Source organism: Cynocephalus volans, chromosome 14, assembly GCF_027409185.1.
Source record: "Cynocephalus volans isolate mCynVol1 chromosome 14, mCynVol1.pri, whole genome shotgun sequence".
NCBI classification, from domain to species: Eukaryota; Metazoa; Chordata; class Mammalia; order Dermoptera; family Cynocephalidae; genus Cynocephalus; species Cynocephalus volans.
In genome coordinates, this window is record NC_084473.1 from 87,694,500 (window position 1) to 87,715,289 (window position 20,790).

At 46.9% G+C, this 20,790-nt stretch overlaps 1 protein-coding gene across 1 annotated transcript; it reads right to left on the bottom strand.

Moving 5' to 3' along the window:
* Nucleotides 1-5,302: 5,302 nt before the first annotated feature.
* Nucleotides 5,303-6,184, bottom strand: LOC134362739 (melanoma inhibitory activity protein 2-like; the record flags this gene model as incomplete). The annotated part of the gene is made up of 1 exon (XM_063077950.1): nt 5,303-6,184. A coding segment is annotated over exon 1 (882 nt), but the record flags the coding sequence as incomplete, so codon positions are not given.
* Between the last annotated feature and the right edge of the window lie 14,606 nt (nt 6,185-20,790).

Consider the following 20,790-nt stretch of genomic DNA (forward strand, 5'->3'; position numbering starts at 1 on the left):
CTGTGCCCACATGGCTCTGAGAGGCTGACGGCCAGCATCCTAGGGATGACCCCCGCTCTGAGGAGCGCGGCCGTTGTGCACACAGGAAATGGCACAACCTCGTTTCTTTTGAAAGAGAACTGTTTCCTGGGCTCTTATGTCCTGGGAGTGCCTGACCCTGTCCAGGCTGCCCACTGTACACACACAGCACTCAGGGAACAGCACCACCACAAGCCGCAGCCCCCCACAACACCGACCTTAACTTCAAAGGCCTGTCGGGGGTGGAGATGGGGACGAGCCACAAGGACGCCTAATGTTGCCTCAGTGAATCAGTGAATAGAGCCGTTTTATTTCTGGTCCTCCACGGGGCATTTTATATGAGCAGGATGTTAAAACACCCAGAAATCAAGATCACTATCTTCTAACATGTAATAAGATTAAATCTGGTAGCACCATACGAACTTTCAAATAGATAGGTATCAGAATCTTTAACTATTTGGGGGAAAAAAACATGAGATATTGCCTACGCTATCATTACAACTCTAAAAATATGAAATAAATAAGCAAGAACTAGAAAAAACGGAAAAGTGTCAGGGTAATGGGATTTGGGGATGTTTGTCTTTTTCTTTTTTTTTTCTTTTTTTTTTTTTTTTGGTGTTTTTGGTGTCATACCACGACCAGTGTTTGCTGAATGCCTACTCAACAGTTTCTCATTTAAGCTTCACAACAACCCGCAGCAAAGATGTTACCTGCGTTCTATGGATGAGCAAACACGAGCACAGCTAGGGAAAAAGAGATCACTGGAGATAAGTGCAGCAGCGCTGGCTCTCCACCCTGGGCCCGTCTTTCCCTTTGTCCCCACGAAGTGGCGCAATTTACAAGGAGGTGCCCTCTACTGGGCTCAAATCAGTAGTTTGGATATTAGAATCCTGTTCAATATTTTAGATTGCACTTATCCATATCGAAAAGGCAGAGGTTAGACTGGGAAATGCAGGAGCTGACGTGTGTATAAAGGGATGTGAAAAGAACTCAGTATGACTTACAGCAGCAGTTCTCAGACTTGTTGGTCTTATGGACTCTTTGCACTCAAAATTATTGCGGTCCCCAAAGAACTTTTACGTGGGTGAGTTATATCTATTGATATTTATCATATTAAAAATTGTAACAGAAAAATTTTCAAGTATTTATTAATTCCTTTGAAAATAGCACAAATAAATCCCCTAAGTATATCTTATAAAAATAACTGTTTTCCAAAAGAAAACAAAAAACTAGTTAGAAGAGTAACATTATTCTGCATTTGTCAAATCCCTTTAATATCTGAGGGAATAAAGCTAGATGTGGAGCACAAGAGAGTGATGACAAGCTGACACCTGCCAGGGACCTCTTCTTCTGTCTATCTCTGAATCTGCCTGAGAAAAGATCTGTAGATGGTTATGGCCACAGCCTCATTTCCACTTTTCAAATATGGTGCAAGTTTCTTTCTTGGCCAATTCTAATCTGGAAGAATAGAAGGAAGGGAATTGTGGAAAATGTAATTAATTCCCAGCTTAGCTGCAATGACAGAGTACAAACCACCAGAGTGGAATGCCACATATTGTCTTTTTTCTAAGGCATAAATATGACACTTACCAAATTATTTTCTAGATAAGAAGTATCAAAGAATTTTCTAGAGAATTTTCCCCTATTTTACAAAAAAAATGCAAAAAATGAGAAGAAAATCTCATTTATTTAGTTAATGCATACCACCCACATAGGCTCTATAGTGTAGAATGATTTTTTTTTTCTCAAGGATTAAAACTCTTAACGTTACGGTCACATGGAAATCATCCTTAATTTTAACCTAAACATTGCTTGGTGCATATTCTTCAGATATTTCAAGCAAAAATTAGCAGTAATGTATTATTTTTATCATCAGAAAAATGTTAACTGTCAATCATACACACACATGCATAAACATATAATAAACACATCTCCATGTACGAGGGCACTTCAAAAAGCTCAGGGAAGATTCATATTACCTTTCAATGCTATTTTTCCACAAACATTTTGAAGTCCTCAGATACCTGTATATGCAGGATTTCATATGGCTTTCTACCTGTATACAGTGCTCACTGTTTTCTATTCATAAAAAGTTTAAATTAGAACCGTAGAAGCATCACTATGCCCTCCTTACAGGTTTCTTCCTAGATAGTAAAGGACTATGAAACACATAAACACTGGTTAATAATATGCTTCATCTTCTTATCATATCTTCTCACCACAGACTTTTCCATTGCGGTATGTATAGAGGCTTAGATTTCATGTTTTAAGAGCATAAAAATATCCATCGACAGCAAGTTTTTATAAATAGAGGGTCTTGAAGGGTCTTAGATCCACAAATTTTTTTTGGTATCTTAAAAAATGTATTATTTTGTTTAACTGACACCTAACAATTGTACATATTTATGGGGTACATTGTGATTGTTTTACTTAAAAAACTAGCTGATTTTATTATTATTATCAAGACCAAACAAGTCTTTAAATCAATGAAAACTTAATTAAGCATAAAGTTACTTTCACATTTGTCTACAACGACAGTAAATACAGTTCTTGGCAAAAAGACACAGCCCTTGGAGTTTAAAACATCCCCAACTGCAAGATTACCTAAATAAAATTCCCATTATTGTTTATGCAATAGTGGATTAGTTAATCAAATTTAAATAATTATACAATCTAGGATAAAATAAAACGGAAACAATTTACTCATAAAATTCATATGTAAATCATCTTTATTTAAAAACTAGTATCCTGAGAATTATAATTCCATCAAGCTTCAATTTGAGCAAAAAAAGTAGGTAGTTCCTTAAACTGAAAATAAAAGATAAGTCAAAACTATTTATGAAGAGAGACCAAAAATATCATCAGGTTTCTTGCTGTGGTTCTGGATTTCAGGAGCAGACTCATTTGAGAGCGGAATCGACCCTGAAGGGAACTCACCCCTACTTTCAGAAGGTGGGGATGGAGGTTCAAATCCAGCTCTTAGAGGAACATAAGGAGGAAAACCCCTCAGTGAAAAGACATTTCTCATTGCAAATGGAGGTGGTGGCTGGACGGGGAAAACACCTGGTAGAAAATAATTTCGAGGAGCTCCATACATGCTTCCTGGAGGAGGTGGAGGAAAAGGAGGTTCTCTCCTCATGAATGGACCCCTCATATCCACTGGAAACAATGGACCTCTGATTGCAGGAAAAGGTGGAGGAGCAAAGCCAGGGCCAGTTGCTTCACTTTCAGCAGGCACAGATGAATGAGGCACATTTACATTACCAAGGTCGTCTTTGGTATCATCGCTACTGGATTCCGTTTGTGAAGACTGTGGCCCATCCACTTTATCCACAGAAGGCATATTAAAACTTTTGAGTTCTGCTGGTCCAGATGGTCCACCAGGATTAGAATCAAGTCTGTCTTCCCTTTGTGGAAGAAGAGCTGGATCAGAACATGGTTGGCCTGGTGGAGGGATCACCGTCCTCCGGTGCTGTTCCCGTGGAGGTGACAGGAACCCAGATGGAGGTGGTGGCCGGACAGGGAAAACCCTTGGTAGAAAATAATTTCGAGGAGCTCCATACATGCTTCCTGGAGGAGGTGGAGGAAAAGGAGGTTCTCTCCTCATGAATGGACCCCTCATATCCACTGGAAACAATGGACCTCTGATTGCAGGAAAAGGTGGAGGAGCAAAGCCAGGGCCAGTTGCTTCACTTTCAGCAGGCACAGATGAATGAGGCACATTTACATTACCAAGGTCGTCTTTGGTATCATTTCTACCGGATTCCTTTTGTGAAGACTGTGGCCCATCCACTTTATCCAGAGAAGGCATATTAAAACTTCTGAGATCTGCTGGTCCAGACGGTCCACCAGGATTAGAATCGAATCCGTCTTGACTTCGTGGAAGAAGAGCTGGATCAGAACATGGTTGGCCTGGTGGAGGGATCACCGTCCTCCGGTGCTGTTCCCGTGGAGGTGACAGGAACCCAGATGGAGGTGGTGGCCGGACAGGGAAAACCCTTGGTAGAAAATAATTTCGAGGAGCTCCATACATGCTTCCTGGAGGAGGTGGAGGAAAAGGAGGTTCTCTTCTCATGAATGGACCCCTCATATCCACTGGAAACAATGGACCTCTGATTGCAGGAAAAGGTGGAGGAGCAAAGCCAGGGCCAGTTGCTTCACTTTCAGCAGGTCCAGATGAATGAGGCACATTTACATTACCAAGGTCGTCTTTGGTATCATTTCTACTGGATTCCGTTTGTGAAGACTGTGGCCCATCCACTTTATCCACAGAAGGCATATTAAAACTTTTGAGTTCTGCTGGTCCAGACGGTCCACCAGGATTAGAATCAAGTCTGTCTTCCCTTTGTGGAAGAAGAGCTGGATCAGAACATGGGTGGCCTGGTGGAGGGATCACCATCCTCTGGTGCTGTTCCCATGGAGGTGACAGGAACGCAGAAGGTGCTCCATGAGAATCGGTTAACCTATCACAGCCCGATTCTCCTCTTTCATTGGTCATCTGATGGTCCAGAGTATTCTCTGGGCCTCTTGAGCCTCTTCCTCCTCCTCGCCCTGGAGTCAAAGGTGCGAGTCCGAGTGGAGAGAGAAAAGCTCTCGTTTCGGATGAAGGTCGACCCACTGGTGAGGCACCACATGGGGAATGCTCTCCGCCAAATGCTGTATTTGGAACATCAAGTGCAGAAGGATCTTTTTTGAAAAGTTCAAATTTAAACTCTTTTTCAGCTAATTTTTCTCTCTTGTAAACATTTACTTTCCTTAAATACCTGAGGTGTCTTTCAGCAGTCTCAGCTGCCACCCAGCTGCCATGCGCTTCTTTCTCATAGGCCGTCAACTGCCCTTGATAAGAACGAACGCTTCTCTCCAATTCTCCTTCCACATCTCCGGCTCGCCTTCTGTAGGTCTCCAGTTCCTCAGCCGCATGGCTCATCTTCTCTTCTACTTTGGAAAGTTCCTCCTCCTTCTCTAACCGGTCCTTTTCCTCTACTATTAATTTCCTGTGGAGTTTCATTCCATTTTCTTGATACAGTTCAGTCATTACTTGAAGTTTCTGCCGAAGCTTCTGATTTTCACTTTCCAACTGTGTGTTTTCTGACTGTAAAGATGCTCGTTCAGTCTGGAGATCTGTAATATGCTCTGTAAGCTCTTCCTTTCTTTTATCTACTTCAGACAACTGAGTGTAAATTTGGTTTCTTTCTCCTTCTAGGGTTTTGAAAGAAGCATGTAACCTAGCAGCGTGAATCAGTTTCTTCAAAGCTCCTTCTGGTGGATCATCTAAGCGAGCACCATTTTGTGATTCACTCTTCATCTCCAATTCCAAGTCATCAGCCATCATGTCTTCTCCAAGCACAGCAGCCCAGTCTGTCATCTTGAGCAAGCGTTCAGTCAGAGACTTGATGTGATTTTCTTTCTCACTCAGAACTTGTTCTGCGTGGACTCTGGAGTCTTCAAATGTTATTTTCTGTTTATGAAGTTCACTCACTTGTTCTTTCAATACTTCCGCTTCTTGTAAAAGCTGTTTCTGGCTTTCCCGAAGTTGGGAATTTTCATTCAAGGCATCTTTTATTGCCACCTTCAGACGTTCTTCATTCATTTGAAATATTTTGCAGATTAGTTTGGCTTCAGCTACTTGTGACTGGATGGATTTCGATTCATCTTCTAGGGACTGTATCCTTTTTGAAATATCTGCCACCAATTCGTCTTGCTCACAATGTTTAGATTTCTGTTCTTTTAATTCTATTGCTAGAGAGACTATTTCATCCTCAAGTTTAGATTTGGACCTGCTCAGCTTTCCATAGGTTGCCTCCAAGCTTTGTGCTTCTGTTGACTCCTTCTCAAAGCTGGCACCCTTCACAGCTGACTCTAAGCCTTCATACTCCTCTTGAACAACGCTGAGTTTGTCAAGTAGTTTACATTTTTCTTCAATTAGTCCAGAAAGCTTTTCAGCAAGTCTTTTCTCTCTTCCTACATACAGCCGGCTTCTCACCGATCGAACACTTCTCCACAAAAACAAGAGAATCAAAAATGCAGTAAGAGCCACACATGTCACCAGTTCCCATGGAAAACCAGGGCCCGGTCTCAGGTCTTCAGGCCATGCTGCCACAGTCCTGCACAGCTCTCCCAGGACCAGCCCCAAGTACGGCTGAGGGGCAGCCCCGGGCACCTCCATGCCGCCGAGGCTGCTATGGCTGTGGCCGCGGTAGCCACGGCCTGGCCAGGCCACAACCAGCAGCTGAGACAGCTCTGCGTTCTGTTGGGAACGCAAACCGGCCCCGGCGACAGCGGCAGACACGGCACAGCCGGCCGTGCGGGGAGCCGGGGAGCACTGGTGCCCACCGGCCTCAGGCGTCCCCCACGCACACCCTGGTAACCAGGCCCCTTTGTGACGTCACTTCCGCCACGCGGTTCCGAGCCCGCCCCTGCACGAGCCTGTGACACGCGCTGTCCTCGCCACCCCCCACCTCGGCTCGGTTTCCGCCGGGCCACCTCCGGATTTGAATCCATGTTTATAACGTGTGATGATCAAATCTGGGTAATCAGCGTACTCATCACTCAAATAGTTTTCATTTCTTTGTGTTGGGAAAATTTAAAGTCCTCTCTTTTAGCTATTTGAAATTATCTAATAAATGGGTGCTGACTCTAGTCACCTTACAAAGCTATAGATCACTAGAAATGGTGCCTCCTATCGAGCTGTAACTTTGTATCTGTAACCTCTGCCTTTCACCTCCGCCCCCTACCCTTCCCAGCCTCTAGTAACCACTATTCTGTTTTCTACTTCTAGGGGATCAACTTTTCTTTTGGCAATTTTTTAAAGGAAATTTTGTGATTTTAATTTCTTTCAGAAGAGCATCCTTCCTTAGATATCTGCCAAGAACAAAAGTGTTTTCTTTGGACTAACTTTGCCAAAATAGCCATAGAATGTGGCAATGGAAAGAGCCATGAGACACTCTGGGCTTCACCTGGCCCAACTCTCTCTTTATAGGTAATGGAACAAAGGTCTACAGTAAGTACACTACCTGTCCAGGGTTGTTTAGCTATTTAGTGGCAGAAGAGTGTCATATTTCGAGCTCTGCTGAATGTCAGTGAAATGCTCTTTGTTTAAAAAAAAAACTTCACAGAGGAATATTTTATATATCACGTAATCCACCCATTTCAGGTATGCAATTCACTGAGTTCTAGTAAGTTTATCAAGTTGTGCAGCCATCACCACAAATCAGTTTTAGAACATTTTCACCACACCAATAAGATCTCCTGTACCCAGTTATTTTTTCTTTCAAATTTGATTGGTTATGAATATTCATGGGATACAAAGCTGATTGTCACCGTTCATGCCCAAGCTGTGATGGCCAGATTCATACTGACCGCATGCCCGTTACATTTATTGTATCGCATTTAATGACTTTCATATGTTGAACCATCCTTGTATCCCTGGGATGAATCCCACTTCAGGTGCCTGAAACCTCTGCCAAGTTTCCCTTTTTGGTGCCCATCGGAGCTAGCCTGTGCCACTGGTTCCCATGGAAACAGATCCCTGAGACACCTCCTGCCTTGCAGCATGGACAAAGCACTTGCTCGCCCTTTCCTTTTTTTTTTTTTTTAGCCAGCCACTTAGCTACAACTTTCAGGTCCCCAGGGGAATAAAAGGAGGACTGTTCCAGAGGGGAGGCAGCTGCCCAGGTGTCTGGCCCAAGCTTCCAGCCCACCCTGCCCCCTGGGGAAACGGGGGGAAAGCCTCAGGTCAGGGCACAGCTCCCCAGGAGCCCCTTGGCCTTTCAAGGCCAGGACAGCCCTGCTCCTGTGGCTCCCAGCACACTTCCAGGAGCCCGGACGCGCTGAGCGTTTGGAGTCTTCACGGTGGACTTGGGAGGAAGGTGTCTTTATCTCACTCTATGGATGATGACAGGGAGGAGACCCAGAAAAGTAAAAGGGTTTGCCCAAGTCACAGGCTAGAAAGTGACAAAGCCGGGACATAAAGCCTGTTCCTTTCATCCCAAAGCGAGCATGGCGGTCAAGATCCCCCCCAACCGATGATACACCCATGTTTCATACGTCAGCTTGGAGACTTGCTGATCACACTGCCCAAGACAGGCCTGGCCTTCCTTACTGTATGAACTGAAAAGGTAGGACCAGAGAAGCCCACCCCCAAACCAGTGCTGCCCTCTGGAGAGTCACCCTCCCACTGCTCAGAGGCGCTTTCTTTGAAGTTAACAAGCTGTGCAACCAAGGTCAGGACGACTGCCCTGCCCACTGGGCGCCCCCCCCGGCCCTGGGGCCTTGGGAACCTCCCACTGCAGCAGCCAGCCTGGAGGGTTCCCCTCATACAACACAGATGTGAACGTGCCTGCCCCCTGCCATGACCCTCCCCCTGCCACTGGGTCCCTTTCCGGGCATGAGGGAATGGGGATCGAGGACGCCTGAGTAGGCTCCTTGCATCGGCCTCAGCGGTGGCCGTGCTGTGGGCACATGGCCATTAGCAAAGTCCCCAAGAGAGAGTCAGTTTTGCAAGAGTCTTTCGCAGCTATCAGACCCAGAAAAGGGGAGGAAGGCTGCAGGAGTGCTTGCCCTGTTAGCTACGAGCTTGAGCCTGATGGGTTGGAACTGTGGTTTTCCTCCCACGGTGGCAGGAGCCCGAGGCCAGGGCAGTTTGGAAGTGGAAAGGGAAGGAATCATTTCAAGCCTGGATGAAGCCTGCGTTTCCTTATGTTGCAATAACTGAGCACTTCACACTGGAGGCGGCGGTAACGAGACGCGTTAGCTGACCAGGGTCTCTTACTCTCATCCTAGGCAGGGGAGGGGCTTGGCAAGCCCCACCCACAAGTCTTGGGGTCTTCTGGACCTTCCTCATGACCCCCTCCACTCCAGGCCCAAGTTCAAATCCCTCCTACCCAGGACCCCAAGCTGGCAGGTGGAGCCCTTCCGTATCTTTTCCTCAGGCCCTTTCTACTGTTGGGCCTGGCTGAGGGCCAGAGAGAGAGAAATTCCCCCTCAGGGTTTGGGCCCTGCCCCACCAAGAGCCCCTGCCTGTGAGCAAGGCCCCTCTGGGAGGGGGTGCGTCTCACCTTGCACGCGGTGTCCGCTCTTTAAAGAAGCTCAATAAACACCTGTTGCCCCACAAAGCCTCCTCTGGATGCCACAGAACTCGGGGATGTCACCAGGACACTGAGCCAGCACAGCTGTGGAACTGGAAACCACTTACAGCAGCTTTATTTGTGTCCACCTCTGGCCCTTGAAACCTCTTCTGCTGGCCAGTCCTCCCACGGCCAGATGGAAACCTGACAGGCCCAGGCTGCTTCTTGGTAGGGAAATACACGTGGTCTCCACCACTTCACGTCACACAGCACCGCTCGGCTCACGTCCAGGCCCAACGATAAAAAGGGCCTGACGTCATCGTCAAGTCCCTGGCTTTGAAGTGGAGGCCGCTCCCGCAGCTCCGGCCTGGTGGGGTGGGAAGCCTCGGCCGGGCAGCAGGCGTGGTCAGCCCCCAGCTGAACTGTGCTCTGGGTCTGGCGGAGGTTGAAAGCTACACCTCTTTCTCTCATCGGCATCTCCGAGGGTCTTCAGAGCCCGGCCATTGTTCCCACTGTCCCCCTGACTAGGATATTTTGTGTGGGCCTCAGAGAACCAAGGAGCCCCTGACGGGTAGTGGCAGCCCCACCTTCTCTTGGCCTGCGTCTGTTCACTGTCCAGGCTGCCTCCTGGGACTGGGCCTGTGAGATTCCACGCCGACTCTCTCACACGAGGCCCTCACCTGGGCCGTCAGCCCTCTCCTCAGCTCCGCCGTCAAAGCAGCCAGCCTGTCTCTTGCCCTCTAGACTTTGGGGTGGGGGTGGGGGTGAGGCATCAGTCCACTGGATTTCTCCACCTGCGGAGGACACCTCAAAGCCTAAAGCCCTCTTCCTCTGGCTTGATGTGAAGGAGGGCATCTCATCTCACCCTCTGGTCTCAGCTCACCTCCCTGAAATCCCCTCCTCTAACCTCAACACCTGACTCCTTGGTACCCTTGGTGTGGGTGAGGGTTCAGGCCATCTCTTCTCTAAATGCGGCATCAATGTGGGCAGAGGTCAGGGGCTGGGCGGGGTCATCTCACTGCCGGCCTCCCTCCCCACATGGTGCTGTGGTCACCAGTGTTTGTAAGAAGGTTGGACGCTAACTGCTCCATGCTTGTCCAGAAAGTGCAAGGAAGGATTTGGGACCATGGAGAAGGGGCCCGTGGTGTGGACCAGGCTGGCTGCCAGCCTCCTGGTTTGGTCCCTGGCATTTAGGCTCAGAGAGACAGGGTGCTAGGAGGTAAGAGGGGAGGCCCAGAGGGTAGGGAGGGACACTGGCCACAACCACCCAGCGCAGGGCCTCAGGCTGACTCCAGAGAACTCAGTTATGTCCTGAAATGCCACCATCGTACGTTGATTCCTTTGGGTAAGTATTGCCTTTGCTATGCAGCCCACATCCAGTCTCTGCATCCTAGTTTCTCAGCCATCAGGTAGATAAGCAACAAGTCCTGTCTCTCGGTTGATCCTTGTAAAGCGTTTAACACGGTTCCTGGTTGATACTCATAGCTCGATAAATAAATGTTAACTCACACTGCTTGTCCCTTCGGGTAGCATGGGCAGGCTCTCGCCCACCAGGCGACCCTCCCTTAGCACAACTCGGCCAGCTGGAGCTACCCTGGCCAGTCACCTGAGACCTCGGATGCCTTGGCCCATCTGGCATTTCTTTGGCAGAATCTTCCATGGGGCATTTTGCTGGGTGGCAAGGCTGGAGCGTCTGGCACAACTCCCAGGGTCCCCAGTCTGTCACTTCTCCTGCCACAGAGACAGCAAGGACACTTGGTTCAAATCTCCTTGGAGACAGGGCCTGCTCCCACACACCCACAGGGAATGGGGACTGGCAGTGCCACCAGGAGGAAACCTTCAGGGCCACTAGGACCAGGGGACCTGAATCCAAAGTCTGGCGGAGCTTCAACTTATGAGAACTTGAACCAGCCGTGTAACTTCCTGGAACTTCATCTGCTCAACCACAGATGATAATTCACCCCCTTCAGAGACGTCTGAGATTGTGACCTTGAAGGGGCTCTGCTTCACATATACAGTAGCATTAGCATTGTAGAATTCCAGGATTTTAAAACCAGAGAAAGAGGCAATCTATTTTTCTCTGTGGCTATTTCTGTTTCTTTATCCACTGCCGAGTGCCACCCCCTCCCCAGGTGACCAGTGCCCACAGTGATGCTCTCCAAACGAACCTCCTTTGTAAAGCCAGTGTTCAATTGGCTGGGCCAATGTTCCTGGATACTAAATTCCAAAAGTGGCAGCCTTTTCCCATTCACAGGTGGGGAAGATCAAAGTCAATTTTTTAGGACCACTATTTCTGACAATGATGGACCAGATCACTTGGACCAAATTCCTAGCTGAGGACAACTTAAAAAGCTGCTCAAATGTGTGTGTGTGTGTGTGTGTGTGTGTGTGTGTGTGTGTGTGTGTGTGTGTGTGTGTGTGTGTGTGTTTGTGTGTATACACATACATTCATTCTGAGCAGCTTTTTAAGTGACATATATTTATTTTTTTAAAGTATATATATACATATATTTATATACATATATATATATACACATATATATATATATATATATTTAAGTCTGACTGAGGGTATCAGGAAGCAAACAGGGCAGTGAGGAATCACAGGCCAAGATCTGCGAAAGAAGGAAACCCAGAAACATGTGCCTGGCTTCTGGGGCTACTTTCTCCCTAGAGGGTCTGCTGATTCCCGAAGACACTGTAAAGATGCTGAGCAGGGCTTTCAGCAACTTGTGGGGCTAAAAACTAGGTCCACCAAGAGGAGGGTGTGCCTGGCAAATCTTTCATGCTTTGTGTTTGGACCCCAGAGGGCTTCGCCCTAGGAGTATGAATGAATCAGAGGTAGATCAGCCCTCAAGGCACTGCGAATCATCTCATTTCCTGCAAGTGGATTAAAGTGATCCTAGTGTGCTAGATCCTAAGCACCTGCTGCATGTAAACATAATCCTCACAGAGGAAGATAAGTTCATCCTAGGCCTCAAGTTATTTCTCCAGGTTTTCCGATACAATACGTGGTACTCAATCAAAAATAACCAGGTATGTGAGGAGAAGAGACAGAACTAATAAACATAACCAAGAGAAACAACAGACACTAGAAACAGATTCATGGGGACTCCATAGAAGGGAGTTACTGAACTTTAAAATAACTATGTTTAATATGCTCAAATATATAAAAGATGAGATAGGCAACTTTGATAGAGAACTGGAAATGATTTTTTTAGTTGTTTCTTTTTCATTCGTTTTAATCTCATCAATTGCAATTTAAAATGCCGGGCGCTACTTTCCCTGCACAGGGCAACAGATGAGTAACAAGCAAAGAAACCCCTGGGAAAAGACAAAAGGAGGCAAGTGTTTTGCATTCAAGGACACTCGTCTGAGAATGTGCTTGCAGCAGTGACAATACATTGCATGTGCACCATTTCTAATCCTAGTAGAAAATCTGTTACTGGCTTATAAGGTGCAATTAAACATAGACACTCCCTGAGACCCAGCAGACCAGAATCTTAAAGTGCTTTCTGCCTTTGAACAAGAACCCATCTCCCTCTTCCCTTGTGCCCACCCAGACCCAGCTCTGTCCCTGGCCCAGACAGCGATGGCACAGATTATAGCTCCCATCAGCCGAGCGTTTGTTCTCTGCCAGGCCCCTGCCAAGGACTTCCCATGCTTTGTCACAACCTATAGCAGGCTATGACTATTCTCCCCCTCTTATAAATGAAGAAGCTGAGGTTTAGGGAACCCACATAACACGTTCAAGGTGCCCCAGCTAACAAGCGTCACAGCCAGGCTGTGAATCCAGGTCTGCCTGCTCCCGGCGGCATGCTCCCAGGTGGGCCCCACTCCCCATCTGCTGGTTGCTGGAATAATCCCTGGATGCCTAGAGTCAGAGGAGACCTTGGAATTCTCCTCTCCACAAACACTCATTAAGACCAACTGTGTACAGGGCCCCAGGCTGGGAGACCTGGTTTCAAGGACCCAAGGCCAAGGCTTAGGGCAGTGAGAAGACTTTAATGGATCTGAGGTCTCGCTTCTCTTCCTCTTCTTCACTTCCGGAACTCAGGGTCCAGTATGCAGGGATGACACAGAGATAGGCTAGGGAGGACCCTAGGCCACATGCACAGGATAGAGAGAATAGTGCAAAATCCTGTTCTGGCCACCAGATCCCTCCTGAGAAAGCTGGGTAGGGGCCACTATGGCCCAGGTCCCGAGTCCTTCCCTTGGGAGCCAGTGGCCAGAGAGGAGCTGAGGGCCAGCACTACCGTTTCTAACCCGAGTACAGGCAGACAGGAAGGCTCAGCCTTCAGACAGGCCTTCCTCACCCCACCGGGGGCCAACAAATCCACACTGGGGCTTGTGGAGGGTCCACGCCTTGGGGCAGTGAAGGGCTGGGGCCATGAGACAGAGCCCGCAGCCAGCCCAGACATGGGCCATGGTGGCCTCTGCCTGCTTGGTGGCTTTACCTGATTAGTTTGGTTGGGCAGGAGGGGTCCCTGGGGGCCAGCAAGGTAGCATTGGGGATGAGGTAAAGAGGAGACAAGGGAGAAAAGGACTTCCAGGGAGGGAGAAAGCAAAGGGCTGGGGAGGGTATAGGAGAGAAATTGTAGCCAGTCGGGGGCTGGATGAGGACGGGAGCAACGAGCTTGGAGAGGGGCAGAGGGAGGCGGGAACAGGGGCAGGGCAGATGGGGACAGAGCAGGGTCGGACAGGGCCTCTGTCCCACCCAAGGGAGCCCAAGCTCTTCCTCGTGCGGATGCATCGCACAAGGAGGGTAAGCGGTGGACACCTAGAGGAACCTGTTGGCCCTGCAGCACAACAGAAGTATGGTTTTGAGAATGAATGAAGGGTGGGTGGGGCATGAGTGGAAAGGGGGTGAGAAGGGAATGGGCAAGATGGGGCCAGGTAAGGTGAAGTCAGGGGACGATCCAGGCCTGGACGCCAGCCTGGGCTCTGAGGCAAGAGCTACAGAAATCCTCAGGCTGAGTCAGGGGAGGACAGACAGCCCCAGGGTTCACCTTGCCCTGTTATGGATTAAAAACAAAGCAGGTGAGGCGGAGGGAGGAGAGAGCTGGGCTCCACCTGCCAGTGCCACTGCTGGGCGGGCTGCTCACAGAACCCAGACCCCGCAAGGTCCCCAAACCTGCCTGCCCTCCTGGGCCCTGAAAACCCCCAATCCCAGCCCTCTCCCTCCCCACCCCCTCAATGTCCCAGCCCCGAGGAATTACGAAGGTGGGAAACTCACCCAATGGACCCTACAGCTTCACGGAGGCGACCCGGGGGATGTGGAAGAGCTGAGTCTCCTCAGAGCTGGTGGAGCTGCAACATCACAGGACAAAAGTCAGTGAGCCTATGGCACAGACTCTCAGCCCCAACACAGGAACAAACCCGGAGCCCTGATGCTCCCACCTCAGAAGCCCCCCAGGGGACAGGGATGTTCTGCAGCAAGAAGGACTGGGGCAGACATGTGGGAGAACTTCCTGGCCCTGGAGCTCCTCAGAGTGTGTGGCTCTTCAGGGCGAGGCCATGAGCCTCCTCTGCCTGGAGGAGGGGCTGTGGCAGGGGGCCGGGCCCGGTGGCTGGAAGGACACCTTCCCAGGCCCCGATGCTCCCCGCAGCCCTGGCAGCTCTGGAGCCTGATGGTGGCGATGGTTGCACAAGAGTGTGACTGTAAATACACACTTAGGAATGCTTAAGATGGCACATTTTATGTTACATGTATTTTACCATAATTTTTTAAAAAGTGGTTGGAAGAGGGAACACTTGAGGAAACTTTCAAGTTTTCCATATTATTTGACTCTTCACATGAGAACGTGTTCATGGAACCCTTGCATGTGTAAATAAGACAAAGGGGAAAACTAATCATATAAAAAAAAAAAAGAAGAGAAATTTGCATGGCTCCCGGGAAGGAAAGGGAGGGAAGGAGGAGAGAGGGGAGAGAGGGCATCAGCCGGGAGCGGCACCTGAAAGTCAGAGAAGGGAGCCTTATGGAACGGCAGGAGAGGGTTCTGGAGAGAAAGGAACACCTAGAGGGGCTTTTTAAGTTGTCTGGCCGAGGACGTGTGCCTCTATACAAGAGCAAAGCCACTGCCAGCCAGTCCCTCAGGACAGCGATTCGCTTTGCCAATGAACATGCTCAAAAAATATTTGAAAAGCTTATCTTATTTAAGATATTGCTTATCGATCTTCCCTGAAAATCCCAGTGAGGAGCCTCAAGTTGCCCACAACCCTCCTCCTGTTACGACGAACACCACACCATCCATCATATGCACAAGAGGGCAGGGATGGCCCTCTGCAACCCAGGGCGTCCCCAGAGGCTGGGGGATTCTGTAACAGAGTGAAGAGTGAGGACGCAGCCTGGAAAGCTAGTCCTGGGGAGAGAGTGGAAGCTGCTCCTCAGAAGGGGAACCTGGGCTGTGCCCACATGGCTCTGAGAGGCTGACGGCCAGCATCCTAGGGATGACCCCCGCTCTGAGGAGCGCGGCCGTTGTGCACACAGGAAATGGCACAACCTCGTTTCTTTTGAAAGAGAACTGTTTCCTGGGCTCTTATGTCCTGGGAGTGCCTGACCCTGTCCAGGCTGCCCACTGTACACACACAGCACTCAGGGAACAGCACCACCACAAGCCGCAGCCCCCCACAACACCGACCTTAACTTCAAAGGCCTGTCGGGGGTGGAGATGGGGACGAGCCACAAGGAGGCCTAATGTTGCCTCAGTGAATCAGTGAATAGAGCCGTTTTATTTCTGGTCCTCCACGGGGCATTTTATATGAGCAGGATGTTAAAACACCCAGAAATCAAGATCACTATCTTCTAACATGTAATAAGATTAAATCTGGTAGCACCATACGAACTTTCAAATAGATAGGTATCAGAATCTTTAACTATTTGGGGGAAAAAAACATGAGATATTGCCTACGCTATCATTACAACTCTAAAAATATGAAATAAATAAGCAAGAACTAGAAAAAACGGAAAAGTGTCAGGGTAATGGGATTTGGGGATGTTTGTCTTTTTCTTTTTTTTTTCTTTTTTTTTTTTTTTTGGTGTTTTTGGTGTCATACCACGACCAGTGTTTGCTGAATGCCTACTCAACAGTTTCTCATTTAAGCTTCACAACAACCCGCAGCAAAGATGTTACCTGCGTTCTATGGATGAGCAAACACGAGCACAGCTAGGGAAAAAGAGATCACTGGAGATAAGTGCAGCAGCGCTGGCTCTCCACCCTGGGCCCGTCTTTCCCTTTGTCCCCACGAAGTGGCGCAATTTACAAGGAGGTGCCCTCTACTGGGCTCAAATCAGTAGTTTGGATATTAGAATCCTGTTCAATATTTTAGATTGCACTTATCCATATCGAAAAGGCAGAGGTTAGACTGGGAAATGCAGGAGCTGACGTGTGTATAAAGGGATGTGAAAAGAACTCAGTATGACTTACAGCAGCAGTTCTCAGACTTGTTGGTCTTATGGACTCTTTGCACTCAAAATTATTGCGGTCCCCAAAGAACTTTTACGTGGGTGAGTTATATCTATTGATATTTATCATATTAAAAATTGTAACAGAAAAATTTTCAAGTATTTATTAATTCCTTTGAAAATAGCACAAATAAATCCCCTAAGTATATCTTATAAAAATAACTGTTTTCCAAAAGAAAACAAAAAACTAGTTAGAAGAGTAACATTATTCTGCATTTGTCAAATCCCTTTAATATCTGAGGGAATAAAGCTAGATGTGGAGCACAAGAGAGTGATGACAAGCTGACACCTGCCAGGGACCTCTTCTTCTGTCTATCTCTGAATCTGCCTGAGAAAAGATCTGTAGATGGTTATGGCCACAGCCTCATTTCCACTTTTCAAATATGGTGCAAGTTTCTTTCTTGGCCAATTCTAATCTGGAAGAATAGAAGGAAGGGAATTGTGGAAAATGTAATTAATTCCCAGCTTAGCTGCAATGACAGAGTACAAACCACCAGAGTGGAATGCCACATATTGTCTTTTTTCTAAGGCATAAATATGACACTTACCAAATTATTTTCTAGATAAGAAGTATCAAAGAATTTTCTAGAGAATTTTCCCCTATTTTACAAAAAAAATGCAAAAAATGAGAAGAAAATCTCATTTATTTAGTTAATGCATACCACCCACATAGGCTCTATAGTGTAGAATGATTTTTTTTTTCTCAAGGATTAAAACTCTTAACGTTACGGTCACATGGAAATCATCCTTAATTTTAACCTAAACATTGCTTGGTGCATATTCTTCAGATATTTCAAGCAAAAATTAGCAGTAATGTATTATTTTTATCATCAGAAAAATGTTAACTGTCAATCATACACACACATGCATAAACATATAATAAACACATCTCCATGTACGAGGGCACTTCAAAAAGCTCAGGGAAGATTCATATTACCTTTCAATGCTATTTTTCCACAAACATTTTGAAGTCCTCAGATACCTGTATATGCAGGATTTCATATGGCTTTCTACCTGTATACAGTGCTCACTGTTTTCTATTCATAAAAAGTTTAAATTAGAACCGTAGAAGCATCACTATGCCCTCCTTACAGGTTTCTTCCTAGATAGTAAAGGACTATGAAACACATAAACACTGGTTAATAATATGCTTCATCTTCTTATCATATCTTCTCACCACAGACTTTTCCATTGCGGTATGTATAGAGGCTTAGATTTCATGTTTTAAGAGCATAAAAATATCCATCGACAGCAAGTTTTTATAAATAGAGGGTCTTGAAGGGTCTTAGATCCACAAATTTTTTTTGGTATCTTAAAAAATGTATTATTTTGTTTAACTGACACCTAACAATTGTACATATTTATGGGGTACATTGTGATTGTTTTACTTAAAAAACTAGCTGATTTTATTATTATTATCAAGACCAAACAAGTCTTTAAATCAATGAAAACTTAATTAAGCATAAAGTTACTTTCACATTTGTCTACAACGACAGTAAATACAGTTCTTGGCAAAAAGACACAGCCCTTGGAGTTTAAAACATCCCCAACTGCAAGATTACCTAAATAAAATTCCCATTATTGTTTATGCAATAGTGGATTAGTTAATCAAATTTAAATAATTATACAATCTAGGATAAAATAAAACGGAAACAATTTACTCATAAAATTCATATGTAAATCATCTTTATTTAAAAACTAGTATCCTGAGAATTATAATTCCATCAAGCTTCAATTTGAGCAAAAAAAGTAGGTAGTTCCTTAAACTGAAAATAAAAGATAAGTCAAAACTATTTATGAAGAGAGACCAAAAATATCATCAGGTTTCTTGCTGTGGTTCTGGATTTCAGGAGCAGACTCATTTGAGAGCGGAATCGACCCTGAAGGGAACTCACCCCTACTTTCAGAAGGTGGGGATGGAGGTTCAAATCCAGCTCTTAGAGGAACATAAGGAGGAAAACCCCTCAGTGAAAAGACATTTCTCATTGCAAATGGAGGTGGTGGCTGGACGGGGAAAACACCTGGTAGAAAATAATTTCGAGGAGCTCCATACATGCTTCCTGGAGGAGGTGGAGGAAAAGGAGGTTCTCTCCTCATGAATGGACCCCTCATATCCACTGGAAACAATGGACCTCTGATTGCAGGAAAAGGTGGAGGAGCAAAGCCAGGGCCAGTTGCTTCACTTTCAGCAGGCACAGATGAATGAGGCACATTTACATTACCAAGGTCGTCTTTGGTATCATCGCTACTGGATTCCGTTTGTGAAGACTGTGGCCCATCCACTTTATCCACAGAAGGCATATTAAAACTTTTGAGTTCTGCTGGTCCAGATGGTCCACCAGGATTAGAATCAAGTCTGTCTTCCCTTTGTGGAAGAAGAGCTGGATCAGAACATGGTTGGCCTGGTGGAGGGATCACCGTCCTCCGGTGCTGTTCCCGTGGAGGTGACAGGAACCCAGATGGAGGTGGTGGCCGGACAGGGAAAACCCTTGGTAGAAAATAATTTCGAGGAGCTCCATACATGCTTCCTGGAGGAGGTGGAGGAAAAGGAGGTTCTCTCCTCATGAATGGACCCCTCATATCCACTGGAAACAATGGACCTCTGATTGCAGGAAAAGGTGGAGGAGCAAAGCCAGGGCCAGTTGCTTCACTTTCAGCAGGCACAGATGAATGAGGCACATTTACATTACCAAGGTCGTCTTTGGTATCATTTCTACCGGATTCCTTTTGTGAAGACTGTGGCCCATCCACTTTATCCAGAGAAGGCATATTAAAACTTCTGAGATCTGCTGGTCCAGACGGTCCACCAGGATTAGAATCGAATCCGTCTTGACTTCGTGGAAGAAGAGCTGGATCAGAACATGGTTGGCCTGGTGGAGGGATCACCGTCCTCCGGTGCTGTTCCCGTGGAGGTGACAGGAACCCAGATGGAGGTGGTGGCCGGACAGGGAAAACCCTTGGTAGAAAATAATTTCGAGGAGCTCCATACATGCTTCCTGGAGGAGGTGGAGGAAAAGGAGGTTCTCTTCTCATGAATGGACCCCTCATATCCACTGGAAACAATGGACCTCTGATTGCAGGAAAAGGTGGAGGAGCAAAGCCAGGGCCAGTTGCTTCACTTTCAGCAGGTCCAGATGAATGAGGCACATTTACATTACCAAGGTCGTCTTTGGTATCATTTCTACTGGATTCCGTTTGTGAAGACTGTGGCCCATCCACTTTATCCACAGAAGGCATATTAAAACTTTTGAGTTCTGCTGGTCCAGACGGTCCACCAGGATTAGAATCAAGTCTGTCTTCCCTTTGTGGAAGAAGAGCTGGATCAGAACATGGGTGGCCTGGTGGAGGGATCACCATCCTCTGGTGCTGTTCCCATGGAGGTGACAGGAACGCAGAAGGTGCTCCATGAGAATCGGTTAACCTATCACAGCCCGATTCTCCTCTTTCATTGGTCATCTGATGGTCCAGAGTATTCTCTGGGCCTCTTGAGCCTCTTCCTCCTCCTCGCCCTGGAGTCAAAGGTGCGAGTCCGAGTGGAGAGAGAAAAGCTCTCGTTTCGGATGAAGGTCGACCCACTGGTGAGGCACCACATGGGGAATGCTCTCCGCCAAATGCTGTATTTGGAACATCAAGTGCAGAAGGATCTTTTTTGAAAAGTTCAAATTTAAACTCTTTTTCAGCTAATTTTTCTCTCTTGTAAACATTTACTTTCCTTAAATACCTGAGGTGTCTTTCAGCAGTCTCAGCTGCCACCCAGCTGCCATGCGCTTCTTTCTCATAGGCCGTCAACTGCCCTTGATAAGAACGAACGCTTCTCTCCAATTCTCCTTCCACATCTCCGGCTCGCCTTCTGTAGGTCTCCAGTTCCTCAGCCGCATGGCTCATCTTCTCTTCTACTTTGGAAAGTTCCTCCTCCTTCTCTAACCGGTCCTTTTCCTCTACTATTAATTTCCTGTGGAGTTTCATTCCATTTTCTTGATACAGTTCAGTCATTACTTGAAGTTTCTGCCGAAGCTTCTGATTTTCACTTTCCAACTGTGTGTTTTCTGACTGTAAAGATGCTCGTTCAGTCTGGAGATCTGTAATATGCTCTGTAAGCTCTTCCTTTCTTTTATCTACTTCAGACAACTGAGTGTAAATTTGGTTTCTTTCTCCTTCTAGGGTTTTGAAAGAAGCATGTAACCTAGCAGCGTGAATCAGTTTCTTCAAAGCTCCTTCTGGTGGATCATCTAAGCGAGCACC